At 41.9% G+C, this 22,615-nt stretch overlaps 1 protein-coding gene across 4 annotated transcripts in view; it reads left to right on the top strand.

Moving 5' to 3' along the window:
* Positions 1 to 22,615, top strand: part of FGF12 (fibroblast growth factor 12) — a 595,999-nt gene that overhangs the window by 317,945 nt on the left and 255,439 nt on the right. The window contains exon 1 of one of the 4 annotated variants that reach the window (XM_023214750.3): positions 20,711 to 21,153. The exons of the other annotated variants lie outside the window; for them this stretch is intronic. Within the exon in view, the coding sequence (XP_023070518.1) occupies positions 20,955 to 21,153 (199 nt within the window). The 5' untranslated portion in view covers positions 20,711 to 20,954. Of the gene's footprint in view, positions 1 to 20,710; positions 21,154 to 22,615 lie in introns of those variants that run through there. 4 annotated transcript variants of the gene reach the window in all.

Below are 22,615 nucleotides of genomic sequence, written 5' to 3'. Positions count from 1 at the left end.
GACATTCAGACTTGGGTGGCGGAGGGGGATCCTGTTAGGAGATCACAAGAAAGTTGCAATTGAGAAAGATCTTGAAGGGCTTGAATAAGAAAAGCATTTTCTACCTGACACAACTTGCTACACAATATTAACATCCTTTGGTTTTGGTTGGCAAAGCATAGTTGAAGTTCTAAGACATTCTCAGTGGCAGGTGACCTTAGTGCCTTGAGTCTGCACTCTGATCTAAGCAAACAGAAAATCAAGAGGGATATTGTTTCCGATGCCGGTAGGCATGAGAAGAGGCTGTGTCCCCCATACCCACTTCTCTGCTGGTGGCTGCAGTAAGTGGCTCTCTCTGTGTTTCTTGGAAGTCACACAGATGAGTTCTGCTCCCTGCTGCCAAGTCTTAGTGACACTGATGCTCTGTCAGAATGGTACCAGGGAATGCACTTCAAGAGCCTCTCAGTATCTCCTCTTGAAAAATTTTTCTCTTTACACATCTTCCCAGAAACATACTGCTGGGCAGTAAATGAAATGATGTAAAAACCACTCTACCGCTATTTGTATTTATTTACCAAACGAAGTAAATGCCTACCATATTGATTAGAATTAACATCAGATTGTCCTATCCAGATAATGCAAATTACAAATTAAAATGTTCCTGCTAATTTAAAAATTTATCTGTGTTTTAGGTTCACTGAGAACCTAGAGTATGTTTGGCACTACTACATACATCATGAGAAAGTGTTAAACAACTTACACTCTTCTACTTCTACTCTTTTTGTTTTTTGTTTTCTGAGACGGAGTCTTGTTCTATCACCCAGGCTGAAGTGCAGTGGCAATCTCAGCTCACTGCTCCCTCCACCTCCCGGGTTCAAGCGATTCTCTTGCCTCAACCTCCTGAGTAGCTGGGATTACAGGCGCTCGCCACCACGTCTGGCTAATTTTTGCATTTTTAGTAGAGACCAGGTTTCACCACGTTGGTCAGGCTGGTCTCAAACTCCTGACCTCGTGATCCACCCGCCTCAGCCTCCCAAAGTTCTGGGATTACAGGTGTGAGCCACCGCACCCAGCCTACACTCTTCTACTCTTATAGTGCTCTACAAATGTTATTGAAAAGTCCCAGGAAAAAAAGCTAGCATTTATTCAGCACATACTATGTGCCATAAACCATGCCAAGTAATTACTATAATGTATTTTTGTATACCTCAAAATAATCATATCAGTAAGTATTTTTATTTCCATTTCAAAGATGACTACCAAACTAAGAGACAGTAAATTAGTAATTCACCTACATTTCCACAGTTATTTACTTAAATAATTAAAATGTAAAATCAGGATTCTGATTACAAGTCAAACACTCTTCTACTCTTGAGACATTTGGTTCTTTTAAATCCTGATACTACTTATATAAGCGTCTCTCTTTCAAACATAGCTGAAGATAAAAGTAAATGTGCTCACAGTCTCTCTAGCTCTTAATATAGTTACTGGGGTGTCACCATCTTTCTTTTGTATTACACTTTTTATCTCCTACAACTCTCAAGTAATTTAGGAAGTTGATGAAGAATATTATTATACATACTGGATTGCCATCATCTAAAATGGGGTCATCTCTAGGGTAAAATATAACATCTGTTTGGAGAACTACACAGATTTCCAAATTTGAAGCCTAATATATTTTCAAAAGTAGCGTTAAACATAATGCAGTGTTCCCTTGTAGCTTCCTGCCTCATTTTTCACTTTATACCTGTACTTGTTCAATTTTAGATAAGTAAAGAAAAGGATGTGATATTTTTCCCTCTGACAATACCATGAGGCTCATCACTCCCTAGCCCTCTGCTGTGCTAAGTATGGAAACTAACAGGGGCCATTCCAGAGACCTCTTTGGAATCACAGATTGTCAGTGCTAAACCAGACCATGGAGGGCACCATTTCCTCCCTCCTTTTATAGATTAGGGAACTGGAGCCTAGCAAGGGGAGGAAAAACCCAGGATCTTAGACCAAGTTAATGGTAATAGCAACACCATATCCAGGTCTTACACTACTAGTCCCGTGCTGTGTGTTATGTATAGCCGTCGGAGAGTTTGTGGATATTTATATGTGTTGTTTTACTTGTGGAAACAGATAACTTTTCAATAACATTTGTAAAGAGGTATAAACTTGGTGAGAGTAAGTGTAACACCTATGAGCTTGGTCTCTTGGAGCTTTGTCTCACGTGCTATTTATATCCATTTAAGAAAGTTGTAGTAAGACAGTTTCATCCCCATATAATTTTAACGTATTGAAATTTAGTTTAATATTATTTAACTTTAATGTAATGAATGAATCTGATTACTACTCTGTTGTACCACATTTACCCAATTACTTTCATTAAAAACTACAATAGTACATGACTTTATAGATTAAATTCTATCACAGTTCTCTTAAAAAACTTTCAATGGCTCTCTGTTGCCTTGAAGATGAGGCACAAATTACATAGCAATGCATTCTATTCGCTAGTGATTTGTTACGATTTCTATCATATATCTCCACATGTCTTATTTTCTCGACCTAATAAACTGTTAACACTCTCCAAACACTGTTCATTCATTTACTGTTTTGTTTGATTGATTTAATTTTAATCATGAGTTTGACACATGAGAAATGATAGTAAGACACATGGGGTCACTGCCCTGGAGGACATCCACAGACTGACATAGCCTTGATGTTTGACACCTTTGTGCTTTTCCTTTCCTGTCTGTTTAGAAGGCCTTTCTCAGACTTATTCCTGGGAGACTGCATCCCACTTTTCTTTAAGTGAGCAGTTCTCATGTCACTCCATGGTGAAACCTTGTAAGGACCCTTCTAATTGAGAAGAGTGTCCTTCTCTCCTGAACATCTCAGCGCAGAGCCCACCTTTCATTTGTATGTGCTTCATTCTGTTACTACATAAAATACCAGGTCCATCCACTAGACAGTACGCTCTAAGGAGAGAAATTATATTTTATTTCTTTATGTCTCTCATGTGATCAGCAGTTTGGCATGTGGTAGGTGCCCAATGACTGAGGGATGGATGTAAAAGGAAAAGCACATAAATGCTTTGGTAGAAAAAGTTGGCAAGAGACCACTTTTCTCCTCTCCTTCACTAGTTCTTCCCTTAGCATTTTAAAATTTTATACACACGTATATGCAATATATATATAAAACAACAAATATGTATATACATGACAACTCACCTTGTATGCATCTTGTATGTAGTATGTATCATATTTTATGCATATATATGTATATTGTATATGCATAAAATTATAAAGTGCTGAGGCAAGAAGACTGGTGAAGGGATAAAAAACATGGTCTATTGCAAAGTTTTATATTGGTAAATAAAGAAATTGGTAAGATGTAAGATATGTGTGTGTGTTTGTGTGTGTGTATGTCTCTGTGTGTGTATAAGGCGAATTATTGCTAAGAATAAACATTGTTGTTTACAGACTGTCTTCCTTTGGCATACGATTCAAATTATATATATTCAGGACAAAGGAAAATTCATATCTGCATGAAATTTTCCCTAGACTATAGTTGTTTTAAAAGATAACTTGCAGGTTAATGAATACTCTAGCACCAAGTTGCAAGTTTTGTGTTTAATTGAATCCTTGAAGTCAAGATGCACAAGGGGTGAACTAATTAAAGAAATTAGTTATGTGACTATCAGATACTGCAACATCTAATACATATATTAAAGGCAATGCCTGTCTTGAAATTACCTGGTGGAGAAGATCCTGAGGCAAAGTTTGCATCCTGCCTTTCAGCTCCTATGTATTTTTGGCATGGTACACCAGATGTTTTGCAAACAGCACTACCTGGTGAAGAAAATTCTCATTAGCATTACAAATAATTCTGTATTTTGATGATACTTCTATGGTTACAAAAATAATTAAGACTGTCTTATCCTATGCAATAAACCAGTGGGAGAAATTCCTGCTGTTCTAAAGAATCCTGTTTTATTTGGAAATAGATGTCAGATGAACAGGATCTGGGGAAGTGACCAGTGAAGAAATGCTTAGCTAATTGGGGACACTTTGGGGAAAGCATTAATAGTCGCTTTTTTGAAGATTTTATAATTCATTTGATCTTACCTGAAACAAATTTAAAGAGGGCAGGGTCAAGTAAAGGTCCGAAGAAGAAAATGAATTTCAAATTTCAAAGATCAGAACTAGAATGCTAATGCAACCATGGGCCACTTCCTCAGCAGCCTGAGCTTCTGCTTATGCAGCTATAAATTTGGCATATAGTGAATGTTGATAATAATAAGTAACTGTCTTACTGAGTGGTTGTGAGGCTTGAATGGGAAGCTTCTATAAACTGTCATTTTGTACATACTAGTTTTGGTTAGAACTTTTTAAAAAAGCCTAAAACGTAGTCTTTAATAGAAAACTTAAACCTTATACCAGAGAAACCACTGGTCCTAGAATCAGGAGGCCTAAGCTGTATTTCTGCTTAAGCTACCAAAAACTGTGTGACCTAAAGCATATTGCACCTTTCTCAGTCTTCAATTTCATAATCTTTAAAATGAGGGCATAAGCCTGAATAATTCTTAAAGTTCTTTCCATTTCAAGTATTGTATGTGGTGATTCCATATCTAAATCTTTCTATCTAAGGCTTTATCATGAGAGTCTGCTGTATTCATTTTGGAAATGATCTTAAGAAACAAAAAATTTAAGCTGTTTGCCCAGGCTCTCTCAATAAGCTAACAGCAGTTATACTTGAGAATGAAAAACCCGAGAACTTAGCGACTTAATGCTGTGTGAAGTTGCTCTTCTAGATACATACTTAGAAAATGGCTCCCTAGGATTGAATACTCCAAAAAGAAAATCAGAGGTTGGTATTTTATGCGTATTGCCCATATAATTTCTAAAATCACTCACACATTTTAGTGGCGCTAGGAGAATTGGTTAGCAAAACTATACATACTTTCATTACACAAATTATGCAACAGGGGGCTCTCTAACAAAGAAGAAAATTAGTGAGCCACACATTTAGGCCTGATTCTGCTTCAGAAGCAGGATTAAGTCTTACCCACAGTTTTCGAGGAAGTAGACGTGAGATGCTGTGCGATGACAGGGCTCAGTTAGGATGATAAACTCACGGAGCTGTCAGTGTCAAGGCTTACTTAGAAGATTTTCATTCACATCGGGTTTTCCCACCCTGCCCAGCCACATGCTTTCTTTTCATAGAGAACAAAAAAGAAGAGCTATCATAGCCATCACTGGCACCAGAACTAGCACCCTTCCTCCCCCACTACACTGGGACCACAGAACTGAAAGGCGATTCATCCGTTAGTAAGAGGCTGAACCCAAACTTGCTGAGTTCAAATCATGGTCATTCCCTTTGATAGCTGTATAACCTTAACCATGTTACTTTTTTTTTGTTCTTCTGTTTACATGTTGACAATAATACCAATGTAATAGGGTGGTTGTGATAATAAGTTGATACATATAAAGTGCTTAGACTTTATATGTGTATTTACCAGTTCCTGGTAAATAATAAGCACTCGAAAAAATCTTTGCTTTAAATATTATTGCCTTTATCCAGTTATAGAGAAGTGCTTTGCGGCACAAGATAGTGAGTCAGGTTTAGTTCTTCTGGGGACTGAGGGAATCTAGCCAATGGCCTAGGGAAAGCAGGATAACCAATGCTCTTTTCACTTTAGTTAACTACTCTGAAGTTACTTTGGAAGATAACAGAAAATGCTTCCTACTTTGTTTTGTTTAAGTAATATGATGTTGGTGAGCTCTATATTTAGAGTCATAGAATTTTAGAGTAGAAAGAGACCTTAGCAATCATCTGGCTAATCTCATTTTAAGAATAAGGAAATAGAGACCAAAAAAGAGGAATAATTTGTCCAAGGTTCCATATTGAGTAAGTAACATCAGAATAAAAATTCAGGTCAGGCTAGAAACAAGTCCATTAGAATGTATTTCCTCTGTTGACTCTCCTCACTGTAGAATTACCTCATTCTTTTATCCAAATTATTACAAAACTGTTCATCAACAGATATCTAAGATTTATTATCTATATAGAAATTGTCCACAGGAAAAAAAATACCAAAAGCCAAAAAAAAAAAAAAAGAAAAAAACTAAAGCAAAAACCTTTGAAGTCCAGCTATGATAGGGACAGCTTTATGTTGTTTTGGGCCATCTCCACAGTTAACAGACACCTTCATACTTCTTTCCTTCACCACCAGCACCACTTATTCAGAGAGAGAGGAATTCCGATTGAACTAAAACTGGAGAACTTAGCAGCTTCAAGAGAGTTTCGTTGAGATGAGTCATTTATTCTTTTTTTTTTTTTTTTACTTATACTCTGAGTTCTGGGGTACATGTGCAGAACGTGCAGGTTTGTTACGTAGGTATACATGTGCCGTCGTGGTTTGCTGCACCCATCAACCTGTCATCTGCATTAGGTATTTCTCCTAATGGTATCCCTCCCCTGGCCCTCCATCTCCCGACAGGCCCTGGTGTGTGATGTTCCCCTCCCTATGTCCATGTGTTCTCATTGTTCAACTCCCACTTATGAGTAAGAACATGCAGTGTTTGGTTTTCTGTTCTTGTGACAGTTTGCTGAGAATGACGGTTTCCAGCCTCATCCATGTCCCTGCAAAGGACGTGAACTCATCCTTTTTTATGGCTGCATAGTGTTCCATGCTGACAATCTTTGCTACAGCTACTAAAGTCTTTTTTTTTTTTTTCAAGTAAGCAGTCACATTGAAAATACTTTGGTGCTTTAGACTATATACTTTTTTTTCTTATTGTTTAGAATCTCTAAAACTGAGTGTCACACCTGTTTCCAGAAGTAATCTTCCCAAAGTAATCTTCATTAAAGGACTTAAATCATAAAGATCATTGGTTATTCTTTTAACAATTTCTCATTTTATGGATGAGTAAATTGATGTACAGAGGTTAAGTGACCTTTCTGTGGTCACTCAACTTTCTCACCTACTGGTGGAGCACATGCCTACTTTCTACTTTTAAAGATAATACTGTGCATGGAGTCAGTTAAACATTGTCAAGCAGGAAATGGGATGGTTGCCTTTCAACGCTCCTAACTTCATGCATGTAGTGGCCCCTGTCGATTCTCGTTGAATATCTCTCCACCCTCTTCATTGTGTTCCGTAGCATTTCATTGATAAAACACTTTGTAAGACTTTTTTTTTTCAGTTTGTAGTCAGTTTTCTCCAATTGGTTTTTAGTTTTTCCAAATTGTGATTCTCCTTTTTCTTCCTGAAAAGATGAAATCAAAGATACTATATGATGAGCTGTGAGTGTGTACTGAGATTTAAGTATTTCTTTCTTTTTGCCAATAATTAAGTGTAGTAGCCCATTTGATGTTGCTAAACACGAATACCTGAGGTTGGGCATTTATAAAGAAAAGAGGTTTATTTGGCTTGTGATTCTGTAGTTTGTATAAGAAGCATGGCACCAGCATCTCTCTCTGGGGAGAGCTTCAAGAAGCTTTCACTCACAGCAGAAGGCGAAGGGGAATCAGGCAGTGTCACAGTGCTAGAGAGGGAGCAAGAGAGAGAAGGGGTACATCCCAGACTCTTTTTAACAATTAACTCTCACATGAACTAACAGAGTGAGAACTCACTCATTACCATGGAGAGGGCCCAAGCCATGTATGAAGAATCTGCCCCCATGACCCAAACACCTCCCACCAGGCCCCACCTCCAACATCGGTGGTCATATTTCAACATAAGAGTTGGAGGGGATGAACATCTGAGCTGTATCATTGAGTCTCCAGATTTCTCTGTGATTACTTTTAGTGGAATTACTTGTAGGAAACAACTATGACTAAAGGCTAAAGTAAGTGTTTCCTTTTCACATTTTCTAATATGAGCCTAACACTTAACCTGCAGAAGGCCTGATATGAGGGAACCATAGCAGAGCTCCTAATAGCCCGATTTCCACCCCCGACCGTTTTCTTTTGGTCTGTGCTCACCTTTAAGCTCATCAGCTTTTGGTTATTTTGAGGTGCCTTACCCCAAACTGGGATCTTTCCTACGTAGGAATCCAAAAGAGTCAATGATCATCTTCCACAGGATCCACTGTAGTTTTGACGAACAACCTAGTAGCTTTTTATCCTGGCCTTTCCAGGGGAGCTTTCCTCACGTGCAACTTAATAGGTTAATATGTTTTCTTTTTCTTATTCTCAAATACCACAACTCAGAGGAACATTATCATTTAGGTTTTCAACCGTTTGTTAAAATCTACTTATTTAATCAAGGATGAGAGCCTTTACAATACACATTTGATGCCATAGAGAAGTGTTTAGCCCTGTGGTTTCTTTCAGGGTTAGTAAAGATGTGCTTTCCATGACTATTTGCATGACTATCTCCTTGAATCTTCCATCCTTCTGTCATTTCTCCCACATCCCCAGCAATCACTTTCATTATTGATTCATGATTCCTTATTTTCCCTTTTTTATATCCTTTAAAATGAATGAAAGTTTTCCCAAGTATTGCCTTGGATGCAGTCTATAATGATTTTGATTCACTCTCCACCCCCAGCAATGCTGACCTTAATCATTTTATAGAATGCCTGTCTGATTTCTTAGAACCCACTAACCATGGTGTTGCTCCTGATCTTGAGTGGAAAGTCTCTGATGGTGGGGACACCACTTTGCCATTTTGCGATGCAGTCTGTTCCATGGGTGGAATAGAGGCATCCAAGTTTGCCTCTGCACACACAGAATATCTAGTTCTTAGTGTGAATCTCCTGCACACACAGGATATTCAAGTTCTTCAAACACTTGAACATAGGCCTCACTTTCCTCAGTGTCTGTTTCCCCAGCTCTGTTTGTTAACTAGTATTTCAAATGGGGTCATGATCACCAAGGAACAAATAGCATGGATGCCCCTGACTTAGATTGTGGGTGACCTTAAATGATAAGTTATCTTACCTTTTTTTTTTTTTTTTTTACTTTTCAAGAATATTGATAGGCCTCATAAGTTCATTTTGTGGATTCATCATCTTAAAAAAAGTCAAGAAGAGAGCTTTGGATTTGGAGTGCACTGAACTGGATTTGAATTCTGGACCTGACCCATATTTCAGACAATTAATTAACTTTCTATGCCTTTTAGTTTTCTCATTGTACCATGTGAATAACAATGTTGGCCTTGCCAGGGTTATTGTGAGGATTAGGTAAAATAATCTGTGTAGAGCCCAGGACTGTGCGTGGTGTGTAGAAGGTGTCTAATAAATCTTAATGTCCATATTAGTCTGTTCCCGCATTGCTATAAATAACTGTCTGAGACTGGATAATTTATAGAGAAAAGAGGTTTAATTGGCTCACGGTTCTGCAGACTATACAGGAAGCATAGCTCGGGAGACCTCAGGAAACTTTAAGATCGTGGTGGAAGGCAAAGAGGAAAGAGTCATATCTTACATGGCTGGAGCAATAGCAAGAGAGTGAGAGGGGATGTGCCATACACTTTTAAACAGTCAGATCTCATGAGAACTCACTGTCACGGGAACAGCAAGAGGGAAATCTGCCCCCATGATCCAATTACCTCCAACCTGGCCGACCTCCTCAAACACTGGGATTACAATTCAACATGAGATTTGGGCACGGACACAGATTCAAACCAGAGCAATGTCCTTTCTATTCCCTACCCTATCCTTCCTGTCCCTCAAACACTTTTAACCTATAATTGGAACACAGAGTTTTTTGACATTTTTCTGTGGTTCAAAGGATTCCCAATGACTTCTTGACTGACATCATACTGTTAATTCTCCATAGTCTGTGTTGAAGGAGAGCGTCTTGTAGCGAGGATTAACTCACCCCAGAGATACAGCTTGGAGACTCTCATTAATCATGTTTGTTATTTCCATGGTGCCACGTAGTATGTAGCTCCTGGCCTAAGCATTGACATATTAACTTTTTTATTAATTATGAGCAGCAAAAGAGAGACTGAGCAGGAACATTGACATAAGACTTTATTGAAAGCCAGGGCGTAACAAAGAAAATTGCAATGTGGCGAGTAATTTGCATCTAACATCTACATAACTTGATATGGTTCACTCTTTGGAGTCCACCACTCCAGACTAATATCTTAAAATAATCCCTATGAGATTGTTTTCCTGTTCAGTTCCTGGCTTAATTCTGCTTGGTAGAGGATCTCTTCCTTTGTCTGTCAGCACAACCATAAACATGGGCAAATTATTCAAAATCCAGACACAAAAGAACAAGGAACAACCTCTTTTTTTGAGTTTAGATGCACCTTCCAAGGCTCAGGTTTCTTAGATGTTGCCTGAAACGATGATGTTTCCCTCACGTAGGGCATAAGCTTTCCCTTCCCTAGAGTGGTGTGGGTTTACCGTAGGTTTTTCTCAGGGTTGCCTCAGGGTTTTATCAGGAGTTCAGTATCTGCTAGATGTACAAAGGAGAGAAGGGAAACTCACCTAGATTAAAACCATGTGTTTTTGACCATATTTATCAAACATTTATTTCTTGTTTTAATAGCCACTACTTAACTGGTGCTATCAGAGATCAAAGGTGATTCCACTATTTGAGATTATTCTCACTCATCCTGAACATTTATTAGTTTTAAGTCAAAGTTAAAAATCAACACATGCTTACAGAGTCTATCTTATATTCAAAACACTATACTATGTTCTTATAGGAGGAACAAAAATTCTAAGTCAGATTCTTACCCTCAAATTCTATGTCTACTCTTATACACAGGTCATTTTTAGAATTTTTTTTTTTTTTTTTGGTAATGAATTCTACTTGTCTTGGCATGAAGTCAACATTCGTTCCCTGCCTTTTGTCCTCACGAATTAATAAACACTTTTGGTTACTTATCTTTTAAAGGCCAGTTATGGCTATTTTCTTGTCATGGCCCCTCTTATAGAAATGAGAGAAAGAACTGTCAAAATGCAATGAGGATCATGCTGCTTTTCCATTGACATGCCATTAGCATACTCAACCAACCTGGAGACAATTTTCAGCCTACTTTTAAATAAATCTCTTCTCTTAAACTGCTGCTAGCTGACTACAATGTGTATACATTATCTACAGTAGGCTGATGACCTCATGAGATCCCTTCCAGTTAACACTACAAGTTTAGATATGATTATCCCGTCCAAAACATTGAAAAAATATTGTTTCTTCCTGCTTCAAATACTGTTTAAATAAATATTCTTATACATTATCTTATACCTGCTTTTCTGGAGAGCTGAGCATCGAAATGCATACCTATCTGTATCTATCCGATAATCTGTCTGTTTTGGCTGTAGACTTCGCAGTCACACAGACATCTACATCAATGCCTCCTTGACGTCATGTTGCAGGTTGGATTAGTGGGTAATACTAGGCACAGGGTGTTATTATTTTATGTAAAAATGATTTTTAAGTGAGTGACAGATTTTTATTACATACTTTCATGTACTATCCTACAATTCTTCAATGCTTTTAATCTGCTAAGACGCTCCCCACATCTTGTTAAATTTCTATTGGGAGCAATTTTGCTTAGCCTAACAAGGCTAATTTAGGGATATTTAAATGAAATATGCTATATTTCCTCCATACAAACATCCATCCACTCATCTGCTTATCTGTTTATTCACTCATTTATTCATTCACACTTTTTCTCATTTGACAAATCAGGGCCATCATTTCAACCTATTATTTTCACCAATTTAGGTCCTATAATATAGTTGTTTTACAGGCAAATAAACTTCAACTCAGGTAGACAAAGTAGCTTTAAGTAAAGACAAATTATGTACTCTAAATTGCATACTCTTTCTACTTAACATTTTACTCTTAGAGAATTCTACAAAATTAGTACAAGAAATGACCTACTGGTCACCTTGTCCAAACTTCCATTTGATCCTCTGACAGTTTTTTTCTAATCAGTTAATATATTTCAGTTATCTGCAGTAAAATCTTACTCAACATCAAATACCTGTGAGCACAGGATCAGTGAGATCTCTGATTAATTGTTACTTTCACAGTGTCTGGTGCTGTGTGCATGCAGAGGACAAAAATATGAATTTATTGTGGTTTTATTTTTTTTTATTTTTTATTTTTTGAGACGGAGTCTCGCTCTGTCGCCCAAACTGGAGTGCAGTGGCCGGATCTCAGCTCACTGCAAGCTCTGCCTTTCGGGTTCACGCCATTCTCCTGCCTCAGCCTCCCGAGTAGCTGGGACTATAGGCGCCTGCCACCTCGCCCGGCTAGTTTTTTGTATTTTTTAGTAGAGATGGGGTTTCACCGGGTTAGCCAGGATGGTCTCGATCTCCTGACCTTGTGATCCGCCCGCCTCGGCCTCCCAAAGTGCTGGGATTACAGGCTTGAGCCACCGCGCCCGGCCTTATTGTGGTGTTAATAGTGTATTTTGAGTGTCAGTCATGTGGTGGGTGCTGTAAGAGACTGCTATTTCAACAAGATCCATTCCCTGAAAATTTGGAATCTAAATTTAGAAATGAGAGCAACTAGGAATGGCCCATGGAGAAAGAATCTCAGTGAACATGGGTGACAGTATAAATGTGAGGATCATTAAACCATTTTAAGGTCATTTTAGTCATATTCTGAGACTTTAAAGTTGCCTACTCATTTTACCTGATGTCTGTGGCTCTGTTTGCCTTTTTATATTCCTTTCTTCTGTGAACATGAGTGTGTGTGTGTGTGTGTGAGAGAGAGAGAGAGAGAGAAGTATCAGAACTGAAAATATAGGCCTAAATATGGGGATGGAGGTTGATCAGAGCAGAAACCTAGGTACCATGTACCCTCTGAGGATATCAGATTTAATAGATAGATTGGATTTAGGCAGAGAATTTTAGGGATTGTTGATAAAACACAACAATCAACTTTGGAAATGTGGAAGCTGCCCTTGAGTTAGCTGAGCTTATTTCCTGGTCCAAGGAGTTGATACCCCAGTCTTCACTTGGGGATGACCGATGCATCTATTTGACTCAAAAAGCTGGGTGGATGGATGGATGAATTAATTCATTTATGTGAGTATTTTTTGAATATCTGGCTATGTGCAAAGATTATTTTAAGGACTAGAGATAAGAAAGTAAACACAATAGGCCGGGTGCGGTGGCTCACGCCTGTAATCCCAGCACTTTGGGAGGCCGAGGTGGGCGGATCACAAGGTCAGGAGATCGAGACCACGGTGAATCCCCATCTCTACTAAAAATACAAAAAGTTAGCCAGGCATGGTGGCGGGCGCCTGTAGTCCCAGTTACTCGGGAGGCTGAGGCAGGAGAATGGCCTGAACCCAGGAGGCGGAGCTTGCAGTGAGCCGAGATCGCGCCACTGCACTCCAGCCTGGGGGACAGAGCGAGACTCTGTCTCAAAAAATAAAAAATAAAAATTAAAAATTAAAAAAGTAAACAAAATAGACAATGCCACTGTCCTTATGGGTTTTACATTCAAATAGAGATCTTCCAGCCGAGTTTCTCTTTGAAAAGGAAAAGGTTTTTGTTTTTTTTTTATGTTTACATAAATTTACGTAAATGTAAATTTACATTTACGTAAATTTATTAAAACTAAAATAAATTTAATTGTTCTCAGATTTGGCCACCTTATAGCTCCGTTTAAGGAGGGGATTTGTTAAAAACAAAAGTGCATTATAACTTGGTCGAATTACTTTCACATTAAGGAAAAAAACTTCTAAAAAGGAAAACAAGAAAAGCAGTTCTTCAGTTTCACATAATTAAAAGAACAGGAGAAAGCACGTAAGCTACATATAGCTAAATGTACGAAACCAACCAAAGCCAGGGGGATTTCTCTTCTGATGATATGTCATAAAAAGATCCACTGTCTTATATACACATGTATCTAATGTTACATTCCATCACTGTAAAAAGTCCCCTTTGACCCCTCCCCCAAAAAGTTTCAGTCTAGTCTCCAAACTCGGAGAGCGGCGCTCGCTCCTGCTGCCGGTGCAGTTCGTTCTCAGTCAGCAGCACTGGGTTAGTGACAGTGGGACTTAGAGTAGGATTAAATGATGGGCAGTCTGTTGTGACAGGTCTTTCAGCATCCTTAACCAAGTACCAACCATCTCCTAGGTGGTATAAGTCAAACCAATGTACATTTTTAAGGAATGAAAATGGAGGAAATGTATGTTTCTCCCCTTGTAAGCTTCTTTCATTTCTGTTTTAACTTAGTTTCCCTACGATTTTCATATTGAGCTCAACTTGAATTACTAAACTAAGAAGGAGAGTGTTTCAAGACCACCCTCCTAGAACCAAAGAAAACATAGTACTCTACCTTGGCCAACAATAGTAAAACCAGGAGTAGCTCCCTCATCTAGAAAAAGGTAAGAGCTTCACAAGGAGAGAATTTGGGATACTTGTTTCCTCTCCCTTCCAACACAAAATGATCTCTTCAAGGTCATGCACAAGATGTGAAACCATGTTAGAAGCTAGTGAATGGAAGTACATTTGGCATTCTCAATTTTCCCCTCCAGGTTACTTTAGTTAGGGCAGTAGTCACATTGCAGTTAGAAGGCCTGGATTAAACTCACAGATCTTCACTCATTGATTGTATTACCTTGGGCTATCACATTACTTACTGGAGTCTCAGTTTGTGAAACTGAATTATTATTTTGCCTTTAACTTCCATCATAAGATTGTTGAAGAGTCTCAGTGAGATAATACATGGGAAGATGATTTGTAATCAGTAAAGAGTTACATAAATGTATATGATTTGTATATGCTTATTTTACTGACTTTATTACATGGTTGTAATTATTCATGGTGTTATGTTTTTGTTGACATAAGTGTAACACAGAAGTAAAAGGGAAGCTCAGGAAATAAATTATATGGGTGTGAATCTGAACTCTGGCAATTCATAGCTGAGTGACCTTGGTTAAACAACTTAACCTCTCTGCCCGGGTTTCTTCATTCATTAAATGGTGATATGACAGAACTTACCTCATAGACTTGTTGTAAGGATTCAATGTGTCGATAATTGTAATGCATTTATAAGTGTGCAGGACACTTATCATTGGCTCACATTAATTATATCCATGTTTCTTATCAAAACACCTATTCTCCAAAACATTGAAAATTTTCCTATTTGGGCAATGAGGATACCACTCTTCATCTGTGTCATAAAGAGGAATTAAATCTATTCTCTTTTCTGTTTTGGAATATGACCAAAACCAGACGGACATATAACATGTAGTAATTCAGTTTTCAAATTGTTGAATAAAGCACCCTGAATAAATTTGCTATATAAAGGAATTTACAAATTATTAGGAAGTAGTTGTTTATATTGCTTTTGTCAGCCTATTGTAACTGACAATATGTCAGAGAAAAGCAAGTGGAAGTACAGCTATTTTATATAATAAAATTCATGGAGAAAAGATCTTCTTCCATTTGCTGTGGCAGAGCCCAGTGAGCTCATATTCACCCAACTTTGAGGCAGGGGCCCGATTTCAGAGCAAGATGATGTAAGAGCAGAGCTAGGCTTCTTTGTGTTTTCAAGACAAGGACATTGACAATATTTCACTAATGAAAATTCTGTTTGCCATTACAGTGTCAAGGTTAATCATTCATTTCAAGTAAATTTTCAGCCTTTGTTAAATACATTTCAAGAGTGAATGATGATGTGTATGAATCATAAGGTGTGTTTTCTTGTTTTAAGAAATCTGTATTTTATGTCAGGGACTTAATTTAAATGGAAATTTTAATAACAGCATGGTCATTCTCATACTTTACATTATTATCACATCTTCTTTGAGCCTTGCAAGAGCCTAGTTAGTTAGGTACTGCTAGTGTTATTATGGATCTGTTTTGCAGATGTGGTTTAGAGAGGTTGAATAACGTGTCCAGCAGCATACAGCTACTGGGCAATTAAAACAAGAGCCACGAAAGATCATAATGTCATGAACCGGAAGCTTGTTGAGGGCAGAGAGAATGTGGAGGTGTATGGAATTCCCCGGTAACTTACAAAGCCCTGGATGCAATCTGTGAATGATGCAATGTTTAAAACGAATGTGTTAACTAGCCCAATAGTAGATTTGGAAGTTGAAAGATGGCCTATGAATAAGCAAAAGACCAAAAAGCCTCTTTTTCCTTTTAAAATGTGGAGATAATTAAGACTGCCCATGTTTTTATTTGTTTGACTAGAGGCCAAAAACATAAGACTATATATATATATAACTAAATATAACTACATAATTATCATTTTGATGTGCATTTGACAACTTTCTTCAAAGTAATTAAAACTTCTGCTCATAATGTCTTCAGAAGAGGAAGAAGAAATTCTTAAGTTGTTCAAAGAAAGATAGTGTAAAAATAAAAGTATTGGTATCCCTGAGATATAACCCTTTAAAATACCTTGTTGTTAATTTAACCTAAATCATCAGTAGGTTGACTTAATTTCATTCCTGATCCCAAAATGCAAAGATATTGGAAATATACAAGTAACTTTGGAGGAAGACTTATGAGATTTAGTGGCCCAGGTAGGAAACGTACGAATTTCTATATACAAAATAAACTGATTTAAGCATTGCTTCTGAGCTCAATATCCATATATTTAGGTCCTAGCTAACTTCTTAAATTTCTTTATACTCACCTCTTCTCACTGGGGAAATGGAGTAAATGATGCTGATGATGACTTAAAAAGCCAAAAAGCACTATGACAATAGCTGCAGGAGTGCAAGGAGAAAAGGAGTCTTTGTTGTCTGATTGAATCCAAAACACTGGCATTGTTTTAATAGAGATCTAAACACAGAAATAATGTTGCTCTCAGAAAGCTGACATGGATTGTTTTTGTTCTGTTCTTTAAATGCCTAACTTGATGTTGTCATGTTAAGACAGAGAGAACTTCAAACAGCACCGGTTACCTTTTTCATCTTTCCTCCTAACTTCCTTCTCTCCTGTGCTTCTGTATTGGTTACCTTCTGCATCAGCACACCCTCCTATCTCATCAACCTACAGAAAAAAATCAGCAACACAAAGACTCAAGAATACACATCCTCTTTCCAGGTCTTTTGTAGGAGGTGTGGGGTGGTGGTGCACAGGACTGCAGTTCTGGAGAAATGTGCCGTGTTTTACTTCTGTCTTCGAGTATTACTTAGTTTGCAAACATACATTAAACTCTGAAACTCTGACACCTGGAGAAATTGTTAAGAATTTAGATTCTCAGGCTCTACCCATACAGACTTCCACTTCGTGTTCTGAGAGACCATCGGGAATCGGCATGTTAACAAGCGTTTCAGGTGAATCTCATGCATTTTCTTTGAAAAAAAAAAAAAAGCCATCATTTTATTCATTCATTTGGCATTCTCCAGTTTTCAGAACGCTTACATATGCATATTCAGTTCTGCGAGGTAGATGAGAATGATTATCCCCATTTTGAGGATATAAAAGAGACTCCAAATTTAGCAATAATTTCCTCAAGGCCTCATTATACACCCCCTCTTGCCTATTTCTCTGGCTACTCCCCTTAGCTGACCTTTGTCTGTTTGGGTGTTTACTTGCAAGGCAGGGAGCCCCCAAAGCCCACTGTACTATCCATGTCTGCCTTGCTCAAGAATGAGAGAAGTCTTCTGTTAGCCAAGGAAGGAAAATAATTTTATTTGTGGAATGTGAACATTTTCCTAATTGATAGAATTACCGGTTGATGTTCAGTAATGCCCCTCACCCCATCCAGATGCACATATGGAAATGCATTCAGCCTTGCTTTGGGACGTAAGGTATGTGTGCGTGTGTCTTTTTCACATATCTGGTTCTGTATTGCTAGAATTCCAAGGATATATCCACTGTCTTCATTCAGCCACACTGAACTGCTGCAGGGGATGTGTGCTTCCCAAATGACAGCTGGGATTCTCCCTTTCCTCAGGATGTCTTGCCTGTTTAATCCTCCTCCCAGCTGTTGGTCCCATGAGCCCCTATCTGCCAGCCTCTGCTTTGCCCAGCTGGCAGCCTGGAAGGTCCAGGCCCCTGGGCATTGTAGGGTGTTAGACTCCTGCTTGATCTGAACAGCGTCACAGATCTCAATCCTTTTCATCTCCCACGTGAATCCTGGCTAGGCCCATAGGTTTGTGCTCATATCTAGAGAGCTCCTGGGGTCCTTCTGAGTCCCACATCCATTTTCAGTAGCTTCCAGGGCCTGCATTTTCCTTGCCTTCTATTAGAATGTTTCCAACATACACCTGTCTGTGCTTGGAAATCATACATTTAATCCTTCCGCACTACCCTAGATGCTTAGTGAGGTGTCTGAAGGAGAGAGATTAGGGATATATGAAGAGAAATTGTAAGTAGAAACCAATAGCTGCTCCTAGACTTTATCATGAATGGAAGGTGATTAATGCTTCATGCTGCATTTTAACTTGGAGAACTCTTCTGCCCAGTGTCTCCGACATCAGACATCATCACACTCACATCTGGGGACCTGATTGCACTCCACAGCTTGTGGTTGACTGTCCTTGTCCACATCACTCCCTCACCGCACTTGGAGTGACCCTCTGTGCAGGTTGCTTATTTGGGCTCTCTTTTTAGGGGCTGTGCCTGCTTTGCAGCTTTCCAGCAGAACCAAGAAATCTGGGTTCCAAGAAGGAGGGAAACACTTTTTCCTGTTCCAAAATGAGCCATAGGTGGGGCCCATGATAAGGTCCAAAAGGTCATTGTTACTTTCTCCAGTGTTCACTTTCTTCCTAACTAAACAGAGAATCCTACGTGCTCGAGCTTATTGGAGAGAGCGTGGACTGCATTTTCTCAGCTCCCCCATCTCTCACCCCTTCTTTGCGCACCTAGGGTCCTTTAACCCCCACTGTGGTTGTGTTTCTCTTGTGGGAGGGACCGGACAGAGGGGACCCGAGCTGCAGTTCCCTTGCTCTGCCTCTGAGAATTTCTCATCCAAACCTCAATCACGTAGGATTGCGTAGAGAGGAGAAAAGGGGAGAGACAGAAAACACAGAGGAGGGAGGGGGGTGGCGGGAGGGAGGGAGGGAGGAAAGAAGGGAGTCTGGGAGCCGAGGGCGCGAGGAAAGGGAACCTGACTAGAGCGCGCTGTGCTTCCCAGCGCTCCAGGAGCCCGGCGCCCAGCTCGGCCCCACCTGGGCGCTCTTTCGCTCTTCCGTGGGTCGGCGGGCCGTGCGGGAGGAACTCTGGCTGCCGCCAGCTCTGCGTCCCACCCGCCATCTCGGTGGCTCTTGCCCCTGCCCGGAGTTTCCTGCGGAGCTAACACTCCAGCTGAGCCAGCCGGTGGGGCGGCGGCGGCGGCTCCGCGCGCCCAGAGCCTCAGCCCATGAATGGGACTCCGCCCTGAGCGCCCCCTCCCGGGCCTGGGGAGGCGGCGGCGCGGCGGCGGGGGGCGCCCCGCAAGCCCGCGGCTCTGAGCGGCCACCCGCGCAGCAAGTTGGGCGAGTTGGCAGCCGCCCGCACCTGCCTCCTGGTCCCGGCCCCTGATTCCGCCTCCAGCCCCAAGTGCCCGGGTGGCGCGCTCGGCTGCCTCCCGCGGTAGCGCCAGGAGGCCTAGGGGCCCCGCCTGCGCCCCCGGCGCCAGACCATGGTGGGCAGCTCCGGCCAGGAGCCGCAGCCTCCGCGAGCCGACGTCGCCTGCAGCCAGCCCCCGCCCCACCCGAGCGGACGCGCGGGTGTTCGCAGCGCGCGGGTCACTTCCTTCCTCGGCCGGGATGGGCGGCGCGGGACTGAGTGATCGGCCTTGCGTCCGGCGGGTAATCCCCATCTGATCTGCTGCCTGTGAGCTGCTGACTGCCGGGGCGCGCGAGCCTGGGGGGCACGGGCAGCAGCGCGGCGATGACCTGATCCCGAGCCCGCCAGGGCGCCCCTTCCTTCCCTCCCTTCCCTCGCTCCCTCTGAGCCTGTGCGGAGACCGGCTCGGTGCGGCGGCCCCGGGTGGACCATGGCGGGGAGCTCCAGTTAAAGGCGTGTGGGCGCCGAGCTGGAGAGGACACCTTCGGCATCGCTGCCTTTTGAGGGGGCTTATTTAAACGACTGAGTCATTCCAGATTTAGGATTCCCTAAATAATCACCAACTGTGCCCGTCTCGTGCCGGAAAGCAAGCGGAAAGAGAAAGAGCGCCCACTCTTGGGACCCCGCAGATCGCCTCTCGCTGGTTTCTCCCCGAGGGGTGCTTGGCCCTCGAGGATATTCCCTCCCTCCCTCCCGCCCTCCCCCTCCCTCGCCTCCCGCTCTCTTTGCAGTGCTGCTGGCCGGGAGTCGCTCTCACCGCAGCTGGAAACAGCTGCCCCCGCCCCGCGCCCCTACCCAGGCTCCGGGTAACCGCTCCCACTTCGCGCCTCTCGGAATTCCAGAACTCGGGTGGCCGGCCCCTGGAAAGCCGCAGCCGGCGCGATGCATTCTGTAGACCTCACCCTGCCGGGACGGACCTCCTAATCTTCAGAACCGCGGGCCGCAGGGAGTTAAATTGCTGCCTTCCTCTCCTCTCGTGCGGTTGGTGGCTTGTTTTCTAAAGGAACGTTTTATTCACTTTTTAGTATTTTCTACCCGGGGCGCGCTACCCGCCTGGGTCCAGACTCTGCTTTGTAAATGGGTTTTCTATGTATGTATGTGTAGGTATACTTTGGACACCTTACAACGCTTGCGCCTCTCCAACAGAGGCACGGCTTGTTATTTTGGTCATCGTTCTTCCCCTTCCACTTGGTACCCCGAACGCAGTGTGACTAAACTCCCCACTGCCCCTTGGACGCCGATCGCCTTGGGGTGCAAGTTTGGGGTGCAAACGTCTACTTCGCAAGAGGGCCTGGGACCGCCCCGCCCCCGCCGCCAGAGGTTGGGGAAGTTTACATCTGGATTTTCACACATTTTGTCGCCACTGCCCAGACTTTGACTAACCTTGTGAGCGCCGGGTTTTCGGTACTGCAGCCTCCTCAAATTTTAGCACTGCCTCCCCGCGACTGCCCTGTCCCTGGCCGCCGAGGTCCTGCCCTCACCCCGGCGGAGCGCGAGCCGGAGGGCGCAGTAGAGCCTGGGGCCTGGGGCCCTCGCTGAGCAGCTATGGCTGCGGCGATAGCCAGCTCCTTGATCCGACAGAAGCGGCAGGCGAGGGAGTCCAACAGCGACCGAGTGTCGGCCTCCAAGCGCCGCTCCAGCCCCAGCAAAGACGGGCGCTCCCTGTGCGAGAGGCACGTCCTCGGGGTGTTCAGCAAAGTGCGCTTCTGCAGCGGCCGCAAGAGGCCGGTGAGGCGGAGACCAGGTCAGTAGAAGCCCGGAGAGTGGGCTCCCCAGAGGCGGACACCCGCTCTCCCCTTCCTCAAAGCACCTCGGGACGCCCGTGGAAGGGAACCAGGATTCCTCTTTTACATTCTGACCCCTCTTCTCTCATTTCCAGACTTCTCTCTTTCAACCACTCTGTCGGTTTAATAGCTTCTTGCCCCATATTCAGCAAAAACACTTTCTACTTTGATCAATGCAGGGTTTGACTAGAAGAATTACATCTATAGATGCACTTATTCTAAAAGAGCCTGTAGAGTCCTTGAGGGGAGTGAGTGACCACCTCATTCATTCATTTATTCATTCATCGGTTCTCCCTCTCTCCCGCTCTCCCATCCATCCATCCATGCATCCATCCGTCCATGCATCCATCCATCTGTAGAGTACAGTACTTACGCTGCCCACTGAGGACCTAAGGATTAATACAGCTCTTCCCTTGTCCCTCTTAATCCATGATAGACACCTAGTAGACACCAGATGAACTTAAATTTATTATTTTTCCAACTCTTCCTCCAGCAACACTTGGCATTGCATATTTCAGACGCCCTTGTCAATTTCTCACCTCTTCATTTTTCCCTCATGCCCTTTCACTTCCTTTACACAGTCTTCATTTTCCTGTTATTTTCTTCCAACCCCTCTCATGGTTTCCAAGGACTCTGCTCATTAACGTTTCTGTCCTCTTACCATACTTAGCACACTCACACTTCTGGGACATTGAGGGAACAAGACAGTATACACAGTTTGGCTTCAAGGAGTGTAAAGAAAACTTCAGCTTGATCAGAGATTTTCATGGCATGGGCTTTTCTGCAGCCCTGACCACAGATGATTGTTTTGGATATGTCTCTACTTGCAAAGGGAAATTGGATACCCAAAGTTTCGACATGATGATTCCCAGCTCAAGCCAGGCCAGTGTTCCCAGCTTGAGAGACTGAAAGCAGAATTGCGGAGAGATCTGTGCTTCCATCAGACTGTTGGTTTTCTGGTTGTGGCTGCAGAACCATTTGCATTCTGCAGATACTCTACCCCTGTTGTGGACAACTGAAAGGCAGCATTGTCTAGAAAGGGAGCCTGCTCTGTATTCAGTTGGCTAGTTTGTCTCTTTGCAACTCTTGACTGTGGTGTACTGTTGGTTTCTAGCAATGAGGCACATGGATGGGTCCATTGGATGAAGGATGACACTTGGGAAGTCTGGACAAGTGGGGCTCAGAATTAGCTCAGAAATTTGGGATTAAGCCTTGTGAAGAAGCGACCCTGTTTCATTTTCCATTGGGTTTTCATGACATTGTCCACTCCATACTAGGCTCAGTTTCTTATTTTGTGATGATGATAAAGTAGTAAATCTCAGGAGTATATCATGAGGTCAGGAGATTGAGACCATCCTGGCTAACACTGTGAAACCCCGTCTCTACTAAAAAATACAAAAAACTAGCCGGGCGTGGTGGCGG

The sequence above is a fragment of the Piliocolobus tephrosceles genome, chromosome 2, assembly GCF_002776525.5.
Source record: "Piliocolobus tephrosceles isolate RC106 chromosome 2, ASM277652v3, whole genome shotgun sequence".
In the NCBI taxonomy this organism is placed as follows: Eukaryota; Metazoa; Chordata; class Mammalia; order Primates; family Cercopithecidae; genus Piliocolobus; species Piliocolobus tephrosceles.
The sequence above is the reverse complement of the archived record's forward strand: the minus strand, read 5'-3'. Positions and strand labels throughout refer to the sequence as shown.